This window comes from Nicotiana tabacum, chromosome 18, assembly GCF_000715075.1.
Source record: "Nicotiana tabacum cultivar K326 chromosome 18, ASM71507v2, whole genome shotgun sequence".
NCBI lineage: Eukaryota > Viridiplantae > Streptophyta > Magnoliopsida > Solanales > Solanaceae > Nicotiana > Nicotiana tabacum.
The window spans coordinates 141,483,160-141,495,650 of NC_134097.1; the positions used below are offsets into that span (position 1 = coordinate 141,483,160).

Genomic DNA, 12,491 nt, shown 5'->3' on the forward strand with positions numbered 1-12,491 from the left:
TTATAGTTTAATTTAGTAGTAGTGTAATATGGCGGGGGGGGGGGGAATCAAAAATAGAATAATTTGGATTTTTCTTGACGATGGATCTCCTAAACAGTTTTCGTGAGGAACTAAAGTCTAACCAAAATCACAAAAAAGAAAAAAATTGAAAAATAAAAAAAATCTAAAAATATGTCTTTTAATTTTTTTGAGGTAGTAATAATCCCCTGTAGTTTTTCTTTGTGCCTCAATTCTTTTTTCATGTGATATTGTTTAAACCAAGTAGTAGTTTTTTTTAGAGTGGATTAGGATTAGGGAATAAAAGGAGAAAGAATGATGAAACTAAAAGTCATTGACTTCTTTGATAATAGCATATTAGGTTTTGGCATGTGTAGTATCTTCCCTATATTTTGAAATTGTCCATGATGTCTTGTTTAGTTGGATAACATGTTTTATGACGCTTATGTCTCATTTTCTTGACGTATGTCCATTTTGTTATTAATTCTTAGTATCTTGTGGTTCCGTGAATACTTGCATTAATTTGAGAGTCGGAATGGACCATTCTTAGTGACACATTTGCCATCTGTGGTGAGTTTTTTTTGTAGTCTATGTCATTATAATTGCGTCTAGAACTTGCGCAGCATGTGAGTTGAAGCGAAATTTTAGGTGATACTCGGTTTGGAAAATGATTTTAGACCTTGTTTGATCTTTTTCAGCTTATTGTTTATCACAAATAAAAATTATCCCTAGTTAACCTTTTTTGAGCCTATAAACTTTTATTTGGCACCCACATTACGAGCTTATACCCTTCTTATTCTTAATTGACATTATTTTACCTCTTAAAGCACTTTAATTGTAGAATGAGTGCTAGAAAAAGTAAGGAGAGAACTTGGGTGGCTTTTGAGTGGAACAAATAAAAGAAAAAAAGGTTTACTTGTGCTGTAACAAATACACCACTAGCAAGGAAAAAATATTGTTGAAAAGAAAAGAGAGAGAAAAAAAGAGAAACGAAAATCTAAGAAAAATTGAGTATACATAAATAAATTGACATCTTATCTTGCTAATGGGGTATGAATTAAAGTAGTGCTTAAGGAAGAAGGGAACATTTTAGTTGGGGGTGATCTTATTTATGAAATCGAAGTCGGGTTGAAAAAATATGCGCTTAAAGTTAATTTTGCAATGTGTTAAAGTACTTACAAGGGTTAGCCACTATTACTAAAATATATCATCATACTCGTCCCTTATCCCACATTACAACGATGAAAAGGTCCTAATTGATTTTAAATCGAGCGAGCCTACATTAGTAGACGTTTACATAAAGAGCAAACCTATGAAATCTTTTGCATGCATGTTACTTCTTTGTGAGTACGAGAGACTTCTTTGATTTATGTGAGTACTTAAATTATATTTGATCATGACATTCGAATGTGCGGATTCTACTTGTTCTATTTGATTTTGTTGTGAGAGCACATGGTTCCACGAGGGATATGTAACGTTATCAGACTTCTCTACGATGTTGGGTGTTCAAGCCATGATTGCGTTATGACATTGAGATAGTTTTTTAGGCTAGGAGTGTATTGAGCATGTTGTCTTTGTTTGAATATATTTGAAGTTTGGCATAAGCATTTTGAATGCATATGCTAGAGCTTAATTGTTGCTATCAACCATAGTCATTGATATAGTGTGCTTCAATTGTGGTAAATATAAAGGCTGAAGGCTAGTGTAAATTGTTGGTTGACTCGAGGAACGTTTAAGTGTGGCGTAGTGATATTTGGCTATAAATGTCTATTTTAGTACCTTACATTTTGGTATTTTAATGCTAATATGTACACTCTTGAGCTTAATTGAGTTATTTTTATATGTAGGATCATTGGAAGATGAAAATGAGTAAAGGTTGCACACAAGGAGCCAAAAATATATTAAAAAACACAAAAAGGCAAAAATCGGAGAAGGCCAAGAACCAAGCACCAGGCGATGCCTGGCTCTTGGCGAGGTGAAGCTGGCGACCAGCCTCGCGTCGCGAGGTCCTTAGCACGCCATTGACCTGAAGCGCTTTTGTAGCAAAAGGAAACTGAATTTCTCTTTGATTAGTTGAACCTTTTGTAGTGTGCTAAGATATTAGGTCAAGTTAGACGAAAAGTAAGAGTTTGTTATTGAAGTGATAATACAAAAAGAGCTAAATAAATAATAACATTAAAGTCATATCATATCATAATACTTGACACTTTTTTAAAAGTAATTTGGAGACAGACATTTCAGAATCAGAAGCTGTATAAACTATAAAGTCGAATTCTTTATAGAATCTATACAAATGATTTGAACCTCAGCTACATGTAACCCCAGCTTACACGTTTTGCACATGTACAATTTGTTCTCCCTTGGACTTTTACAAATTATCACTTGGCACCATGTCTTCCCATAAATAGTTCACCACTTCTGCCTTCGCTCCGAGAGAAGACTATACTGTCGAGCGTCAAGTTATGATAAAAATACAGTTGAGATACAGGAGAACCAGAAGCGTGATGCATCCTTAGACCATTTACCAAATTTGCTTTGCAACCGTAGGTGTAGAAGTAGCAAAATCGCTTGGTGTAGAAGGAGCCAACAAATTGTGCAAGGTCCTCAATTCTTACAACTGCATAGCTGGATAAGGAAAGGAAGAGGTAAAGACAGAAGGACGATTTGGGATGCTAACCCATCCTATTTATAGTCGATCATTTGAGAATTCAGATTTTCCCCAAGTGAGAGGATATTCATAGCTTAAACCTCCCCATGATTTAAGCTATGAATAACTAATTAATTCATTTTTTGGTGAAATTTCTTTCTACTAGTTATATATCCTTACTGTTGTAATAAAAATCTTTTCTAGATCAAACGTTGAAGCTATAAATGGAAGCCTGCGTGACCACCTCATCCAAAACGCACACACTTTAATATGATACAAAATAGGTAGAGGTTCTGAGTTCTTGCTATATAGTATATCGTATAAACAAATAGTACCACGTACTTGCTTTATGGAAAAAGAATCAGATTGATACGCGAGGGAACATTAAGGACATAAATAAATAGATAAATGATAAATAAATTTATGTTTTGATACCATGTCATGTTATGTGAAAGAATCAATTAATGGAATGAAGGAAATATACAACTCGAAAAGAATTAAAAAATCAACTACATCTTAGCTTCTCCTAATCCTACGTACTAGAACAACAATGGAGGGGACTTAAAAAAAACATCGCAAAATTGGAGATGAAACGGGTGCCGTCGGCCATAGCTTCAAATCAACATCTACATCAGGGGTTAAGTTCAAGTCCAAGCCACAGAAAACTCTCTTGCTGCTATTTGACTTCTTCAACACCGGTATTATCTTCTTTTCGACGACCGAAACAATTGTCTTTCCGGCTGCCGTGGACGTTTTATTAATTTCATCACGATGACGCCTCATATGTCCACCTAAGGCTTGACCCAAAGAGAACTCCATACCACAGATAGAACATTCATGCATTTTATTCTTTTTGGATTGCACAAGAAAATCTCCGGCGCCAGTAAGTAATCTTGGCCGTTTATGACTTGCACGGTGGCCCCCAAGAGCTTGGAAAGATGGAAAGCGTTTATTGCAAGTCTTGCATTCGAAACCATTGTGATAATCTCGATCTATTGAAGTCGTGGTGTTGTTGTTGTTGTTTAAACGAGACAATAGCATTAAGGCGCAGTTAGCCATGGCTTCTGCTTCCACTTGCAAATCCGCTTCTCTACTTCTTTTCATGGCATTCATAATAATACTGATGGAGAAAAGAATGAATACACGAAGATATTTTGTGTTTTTGTTTTTTTTGGTATACCAAGTTTTGAGACTTTGAGAGAAATGTGAAAACTTGAATAGACTTTAGAAGTAAGAGATATGATACACTTGGGTTGTTTTGCTTCACCTATATATAGGTTTGAGCACAAGTTTGCATGTTTCTGAAAACGTGATAAAGTAGTTTAATTTGTAGTACTAAGTAAATAGGACAATTTAACAATGTTGTTTGACTTTTCTTGATGGTTAAGTAATTAGTCAAAAGAAAAAGAGTTAGTCAAAGAAATACAGTTAGTTTACAAGTGGAAAATGTGGTGATCATTTCAAGTCAACAGTTGGGTATTGCTGACACGTGTCAATAGAATATTTCAGGTCATCTTATGAGAGCGTATATGTTGGATTCGTGGAGGTTTCTACAACACTTCCACCAGCTTTCACCAAGTTGACACTTGCTCGAAAAGGACAACGTTGTTTTTTAAGGGTTAAAAGAGAAAATACGGCGTTTTCCATCTCATAATTAATTACCCTTCGGTTCACCACTAAACTAAAAATATATTTTTACTTTTATTTGTCAACTGAATTTTTTTTTGTTTTATCCTTATTCTTAATTACTCATTTTTTACGTTATATTTAATTTTTTTTAAATACTATTATTGTTATAGGTATTATAATAGAAAGATATATTTCATTTATTATTTTTTTTAAAAGTACAAAATCTATTGTAGATAAGTAAAAGCGGACTGAGTTGTAATAGTACTTTCTTGGTTGGTGTCTTGGTGATGTACGCAGTGACCAACATGCTTTGCTATTTCAGGACTTTTTATATATGGAACTGCCAAAGGCAGGATGATTATTCTTATTTTTTATAATTAAGATTAAATATATTACTTCAATACTTAAAGTTTGTTACTCCTCCTGTTTTAGTTCAAAAGGCGTAGTTTAATTGGATAAGAAATTTAATAAACACACGAAGTTAATAGGCAATTTCTAGATTATGAACTCTAGAATTCAGAGGAAGAAGATGAAGAATGTCTAGAAGAAGACTAGAGAGAAGTTCGAGAGAGAATGAGTGGAGAAGATAATAAAATCATATATTTTCATTTTTTTTAAGCAATCCACTAGGCATAGCCTAGGGTTAGTTTTTATTAATATATAAAAGGAGAAACAAAGTGTCATGAAATCTTAAAAAGAGCACGAAATAAATTTTGTAAACTTCATAAGACCTATTATCAAAGTTGAGTAATGTACTCAAAGTTGATATCACACAAAGTCTAATAAAATTTGTATAACTAAAAGGCAGCCCATACAATTCATGCATTAGTATACGTCTTTCTCCTTCGCATTTGCTTCTATCCAGTTGCAATTTATGTCTTGCTGTTTGCATACATAACTCTTTTCTATGTGGCTTATCGATCGCAATGTCCAGTCCATTCCTCTGTTTGTGCTGCTGTATTATTCATGCATCCGATCTATTCTTCCAGCTTAAGATTGTTGAAATTCATTAGCCACGCTTTATCTGCATTCAACATGTAATGTCGACCTAGTGGTGCCTCCTAGGAAACTGCACGCGTACGCTGACTCTTCTGTCGCTATTGCTTAATGAGAGCAGTGTATTCCCACGCGTATACTCTTTTCGTTCGATCCCTTTGCTGTTGTTGCGCCGAAGATGAGAGCACTGACCATTGTTTAATCACTAGCCATTATTTAATTACTACCTTTGTCGAACACAGAGCTGGAGCATCCTTGTGCTCGCACATGCTGTAATCCAGCATTTCTCGAATTGTGCAAATGTAGTGCATGCTCAAATGTCAAAGCATTCATGTCCAGCATGCATTACATTTCCAGCGTGCATTTCCATGTGAAACCAGGCGTGCCTCCCTGTTGGAATTTAAAATATACTCTCAAAATAGCATGCCCCAACTGCTTTGGTTGTGACAGCTGCCACCATCCATGCGTGCATCAAGATTCTTTGAACAGGTAACTGCACGCGTGCGCTGATTCTTCCGTCCCTACAGTCCTTTTGATTCCTTGCATTCTCGATTGCGCTGCCCAGACCAGTTATATAATCCATAGAGACAGGCTTTTATTGTAGAATCCAAAATCACGTGGCCTCCACTTATAGCTGAAGCATACGAATTGTATCCCAAAGTACCACCACAGATTTCCATGTGTATTACATTTTCCCATGTAATACTTTTGTTCGACACCATGTTTTGTCTTCCACGCTTTCCACATTAACCATGTGCGCACATGAAAGGGTTTCTCGAAATCACTACAGCCCACAATGCTTAGTTCGATTTATTAAAATTAGCTGGATGTTTGCAGCGTCCATAATGTGAGTTTACAGCTTTTGTCGTAAAGCTGATTTGTATTTTGTTTCCAAAACGCATGCTTAATTCTTTTTCCATTCCCTTGACCAGATCCTGTCGAGTGCCATTCATGTTCCAGCAATAAACAATTAAAGAACATGATTTCCTACAAATTCTCTAGCGTGTTGGTGCAAAATTCAAACGATTTGGCATCTGTTACTGTCCAGAACTTCACGTGCCCATCTTGTTTTCCCATGTTATTTCAATACTTCCCTTTGATGTGGATGACAACCATGAAATGAACATTGTAAAAGTGCCAAAGCCCACCTTTAATGTCCTCCCAATGGATTGAATGCAATGCATTAATACCACCACTTAAGATTCAACTATAAGATTAGGATTTAGCTTCGATGAAATACCTGCAAAAAAGTGAAAAACGTTAGCGAAAAAATTGCTATCCAAACTCTCCTCAAGAATGATTCGAGTCCGATAACAAAAAGAATCCTCTTTTCCTCCTAATTCCTTGCAACCTTCACTCTTATGTAAGGACATTGCATCTTATCTTCGTTAATAATCCTCCTTCCTTTTGAGTCCATATCCCAGAAACCATGACATTCAGTATTTCCTTCATCTAGAGCATAATTGGCAAGGTGGTCTGCTAATGTATTCCCTTCTCTGAATATGTGTGTGACCTTGATGATACTTTGTTCCTTCAATCTTAAAATCTCCTCTACATGTTCAGTAATATACCAAGGAGGCTTCCATGATTCTTCTATAATGTTCTTTAATAGCATAGAATCTGTCTGCAGCCATATCTGGAAATAATTAAGATTTTTGCACATCTTCAATGCCTCCACAATAGCTACCGCTTCTGATTCGTTGTTAGTTCCTTTAGAAATCTCCCTTCCTTCTGCATATATCAAATCACCTACCTCATCTCTTATGCAGAAACCAATTGAACTCCTCCCTGGGTTCCCTCTACATGCTCCATCCGTATTCACTTTGATCCATCCTCTTGAAGGAAATTCCTATAAAACTTTATCATATTTCAGTCGAGGTGTGTATTTCTCCATCATTGTCAGTAAGTCCAGCCACTTCTGAGGCACACGTAGTCCAGGCTTTTTCAGTTGGACAAGTGCTTGCACAATAAACGACACCTGGTAAATAACTCTGCTCACTGACACTGCTTCTCCATATTTCAAACTGTTTCTTCTCTTCCAAAGTTCTCATACAATGCATGCAGGTAAAGCTTGTGATACTGACTTCAATATAGGTACAACTGGTGTTGTCCAACACTTTGTAATTGCTTGATGTAATGACAACCCATCTAATGCAATTCCTGCTCTCCTCAGGAAGTAAGTCTAAACACTTCTAGCTGCATTGAATGTGAAGAACAGATGTAGTAATGACTCCTCCTTAGGATCAGTACAACACCAACATTTAGATGGCATTGAGTATCCTAGTTTACGCAAGAAATCATCAAGTGGCAGTTTGGCTTTCCACACCTTCCACAGGAAGAAAGATATCTTGAAAGGTAAACCTTTTACCCATATCATCTTGTAAGCTAATCTTGGGTTGGCTCTTCTTCGCACGTAATCCCATGCAGACTTTACTGTAAAATGTCCCCTTGTTTCAAGCATCCAGAAAGGAGTATCTAACTGTGAACTTTCAGTTGGTGGTCTAATATTCTGCACAATGTGGTGTGCCAAATCTTCAGGTAGGCTCTCAAACATTTTATCCACATTCCACATACCATTTTCAACCATATCATTGACATTATGAATATCCTCATCGATACCAAACTCTGCAGGTACTTGAAAATATAAGGCTCCTATCTCAGTCCAATTGTCGAACCAGAATAGAGCTGATCCCATTCTCAGTTTCCAGTAGATTTGATGCTCAATCAAGTCCCTACATTTTAGCATTTTTCTCCACGCGTGGGATCCACCCTTCCAAGGTACAATTACTGCATTTAGTTTCTTGCAGTACTTTTGACTAATAAATGCACTCCACAAACTGGGCTTTGTCCTGAAATTCCACTATAATTTGCAGAATAGTGCCTTGGATACATCATGTAGGGACCTAAAACCTATGCCTCCCTCCTTATAAGGCATACAAAGGTTAGTCCAAGACGCCCAATGTCTAGTGCTGCCTCCCACATTGCTGCTCCAGAAAAACTTGGCAAAAACGCTATGTAATTTGTTGATCACATAACTTGGTGGATTAACTGCTGACAACATATGAATTGGGATACTCTGCAGGACATTTGCGATCAAAACCGCTCTGCCTCCTACAGATAGGAGTTTGCCTTTCCATGACTGCAATTTGTCCATAACCCTGGTGATTAATCCCTGGTAATAGTCTCCCCTTCTTCTTGCATAAAAAATAGGACATCTGAGATAGGTCATAGGGAAACCTTGTCTTCTTATGCCTGTAATCCTTTCCACCTTGTTAATCACCTCATTATCCGTTAAATGATGCAGGTATATGGCTGATTTGGCTTTGTTCACCAGTTGACCAGATGATGATTCATAAGCTTGCAAAACCTCCATGACAAGTCTCAATGAAGTTTCATCAGATGAGCAGAAAATGATCATATCATCAGCGTATGATAGATGATTTATTTTTGGGCTCCATTTTGGCATTCCAAATCCACAGAAATACAGGTTAGTGTGTAGTGAATTTAATCCCCGAGAAAGTGCTTTTGCTGCTAGAATGAATAGAGTTGGTGACAAAGGGTCACCCTATTTAACTCCCCTCGATGATTTAAAGAATCCATTAGGCTGACCATTTATAAGAATAGAGTACCAATTGTTCCCAATCAAATCAAAGATCAAGCCAATAAAAGCTTCAAGAAATCCCATTTTCCATAGTATTTTGGTCAGGAATAGCCATGAAAGCCTATCGTAAGCTTTTGTCATATCAATCTTAATCACAACGTTTGGACCTGCTTTTGTTCTCAACCTGATACCCTTAATGATTTCTTGAGTTAGCAGCACATTCTCAACTATGCTTCTGCCCTTTACAAAACCTGCATGTTCCTCTGAGATTATGCTTCTGCTTCTGTCATATTGAATGAAGTAACCGTGTAATTACAATATATATAGTTAGGTAATTAACTGCTAATCTGACTCAACTAATTGACCTCTTAACTAATTAATGGACATCTAACTACCGGTAATTAAGAAGACTAAAAAGACTAAAATGCTCTTACACTTTAACACTTATGTTACCCCTTTATCAACACTCCCCCTCAAGCTAGGAGGTGAGAAAATATTTAGAACTCCTAGCTTGGACATTAGGTGTTCATGTTGAACTCTGGAGAGACCTCTAGTAAGAATGTCTGCAGGCTGATCTTTGCTAGGAATGTACTTTGTTACTATCAACCCTTGTATTATTCTTTCTCTTATAAAGTGACAATCTATTCCGATATGCTTGGTTCTCTCATGGTATACAGGATTAGTTGCAATCTGATGAATAGCAGCTTTACTATCACTGTATACCTCAATAGGCAAGGTTACTTCAATGCCAATTTCTTTCATGAGACCTTGTAGCCAAATGAGTTCAGCTACTGTGGCTGCAATGCTTATGTATTCAGGCTCTACAGAACTCCTAGATACTATTATTTGTTTCTTTGATTTCCAGGCTACTAATGAGTCTCCTATCTTGATTAAGTGCCCTGTTACTGATTTTTTAGTAATTGGACATGTTGCCCAGTCTGCATCACAATAGGCAGTATTGTTGTTGTTGTTTGAACTAGATAATAGAATCCCTATTCCAGGTTGGTTCTTGATATATTTGACAATCCTCATTGTTGCTTCCATATGTGATTTTTTAGACTATTGTAAGAACTGACTAAGTGTTTGAACACTGAAGGAAATACCAGGCCTGGTCATTGTTAAATAAAGCAGTCTACCTATCAATCTCTGATATGAGTTAATTTCAGCAGGAGGATCATCTGTTAACTGATTTTTACAGTGATTATCATATTTTCTGGTTGTCAGTTTAGCATTATTGTCTAGTAGAGTAGCAATGGGTCTAGCAGCACTCAATCCAAGTTTTGATATAAGCTCTAGAGTATATTTCCTTTGATGCATTAGTATCCCTTGTTTAGATCTTGCAAACTCAATATCTAAGAAATACTTTAGCTCACCCAGGTCCTTCCTTTTAAACACTTGATGCAAGCTGTTTTTTGTTTCTTCAATCAATTTTAAATTATCACCTGTTATCAGCATATCATCAACATATACCAAAACCATAGTAGTACCCTTAGAAGTCTTCTTAATAAATAAAGAGTGATCAAACTGACTTTGTTTAAAGCCAAATTTTATTAGAGCTTCAGTTAACTTTGCATTCTATTGTCTTGGAGCTTGTTTTAAACCATACAAAGATTTGATGGGCCTGCATACTTTCTCTCCCTGGCTCTTAAATCCTTATGGAAGCTCTATGTAGATTTCATCATATAAATCTCCTTGAAGAAATGTATTATACACATCCATCTGGTGTATATGCCATTTTTCTTTTGCTGCAATTGCAAGAACTATTCTAACAGTCTTCATTTTAATTATTGGAGAAACGATTTCTTGATAATCAATTCCCTCTTTTGACTGTATCCCTTTGCTACTAATCTAGCTTTAAACCTTTCAATTTCACCTGAAGCCTTATACTTCACTTTATAAATCCACTAACACCCTATTGATGTTTTTCCTTCAGGTAAGGAAACTATGTCCCATGTATGATTATTCTGTAATGCATCAATTTTTGTTTTCATTGCTTATATCCATCTTGGATCTTTTATTGCTTCTGCATAAGTTGTAGGCTCACTAACACTTGAGGAGGTATCAATAAAAGTTCTGTATGATGAAGACAGGCCTTCATAACTGATGTAGTTTGATATAGGATATGGAACTTCTTGATGAACATTGAGTGACATAAAGTCACTTAACCATATAGGTGGTCTTTTTCCCATATCATTTCTTCTATGTCCAGTCTGAACTACTGGATTTATGTTATGCATAAATCATGTAGTTGATATTTCAAGTCTCTCAGAGTCTCTATTTTGAGGTTCTTGATATAAACTATCCATGACTTGATTCTCACTAGAATTATCTTGTATAGGTTCATGAATATGACCAAGTTCTATTTCATATTTGGAGTTTGAACTACTGTCTGATTATGTACCTGTATATAATCAGGTATTGAAAATTAAAGATCTTGCAACTGAGAATTTGAAGTTGAGAATATAGGAGCTGAACAATATTCTTTCCTTTTGAAAGGGGAGACATCTTCTCTGAAGACTACATCTCTATTAACAAAGAATACCCTATCATGTAAGTCATACAATAGATATCCTTTTGAGTCTCTGCATATCCCATGTGAACTGCAGTTTTGATTCTTTAGGATAGTTTGTCATGTTGATAAACTATCTTTGCATAACATAGACACCCTAACACCCTTAAGTGAGTATATGAAGGTGACTTCTGATATAGTTTTTCATAGGGAGTCTTATTGTTGATGACAACACTTGGAAGTCTGTTTATGAGGTAAACAACAGCAGTTACACAATGATCCCAAAATCTTATAGGTATTTCAGCTTGGCATCTAATTGTCTTGGTGACCTCTAAAATGTGTATGTGCTTCTTTTCAACAACTCCACTTTGTTGAGGAGTGTAAGCACATGAAGTTTGATGAACAATCTCAAACTTCTTAAACATTTCATTGCATACTGAGTTTATAAACTCAATACCATTATCAGTTCTAACAATTCTAACAATTTTGTCAAATTGAATTTTAATTAGGACCACAAACTGTTGTAACAAAACACACACTTTTGACTTTTGTTTAAGCAAAAACACCCAAGTCATTCTTGAAAAATCATCCACTATAGTTATGAAGTATTTATTACTATTATATGTAGGAGTCCTGTATGGTCCCTATAGATCCATATGTACTAGATCAAACTTGCTTACAGATTTAATGCTACTGATAGGAAATGGTAATCTTGACTGTTTAGCACAAGGACAAACTACACATTGCTTTACTGTATCGACTATAAGATCAGTTTTACTATGAAGTAACTTTTTGAGAAATGTGGATGAAGCATGACCAAACCTCTTGTGCCAAAGATCCCTTTCCTTTGTTGTAGTTGAATTACTCTGGTCACTTTCCTTTATTCCAGCTGTTACTGCTAAAGATGTTCCAACCACTTGTCTTTCTAGTATATAGAGTCCATCATCCTCCCTACCAATCGCCCTCACCTTCCCACTGAAGAGTTCCAGAAATACATAGAAATCAGGGAATAAGGCTGTTTTTGTCAGTTTAGATACTGATAATAAATTGAATTTAAATGATAGAACATAAAACACATTAGTAATTGTGTTTCCTTATGATATGGCGCTAGC

General features: G+C 35.9%; 2 protein-coding genes across 2 annotated transcripts; both read right to left on the reverse strand.

Moving 5' to 3' along the window:
- Positions 1 to 3,088: 3,088 nt before the first annotated feature.
- On the reverse strand, positions 3,089 to 3,912 carry LOC107791128 (zinc finger protein ZAT12). Its single transcript, XM_016613141.2, has one exon. The coding sequence runs from the start codon at positions 3,755 to 3,757 to the stop codon at positions 3,206 to 3,208; it is 552 nt and encodes a 183-aa protein (XP_016468627.1). The 5' UTR covers positions 3,758 to 3,912; the 3' UTR covers positions 3,089 to 3,205.
- A 2,579-nt stretch (positions 3,913 to 6,491) lies between these two features.
- Positions 6,492 to 7,329, reverse strand: LOC142172739 (uncharacterized). Its single transcript, XM_075236415.1, has 3 exons — positions 7,273 to 7,329; positions 6,621 to 7,118; positions 6,492 to 6,509 (listed from the first exon to the last, which is right to left on the reverse strand). The coding sequence occupies exons 1-3, from the start codon at positions 7,327 to 7,329 to the stop codon at positions 6,492 to 6,494; spliced, it is 573 nt and encodes a 190-aa protein (XP_075092516.1).
- Between the last annotated feature and the right edge of the window lie 5,162 nt (positions 7,330 to 12,491).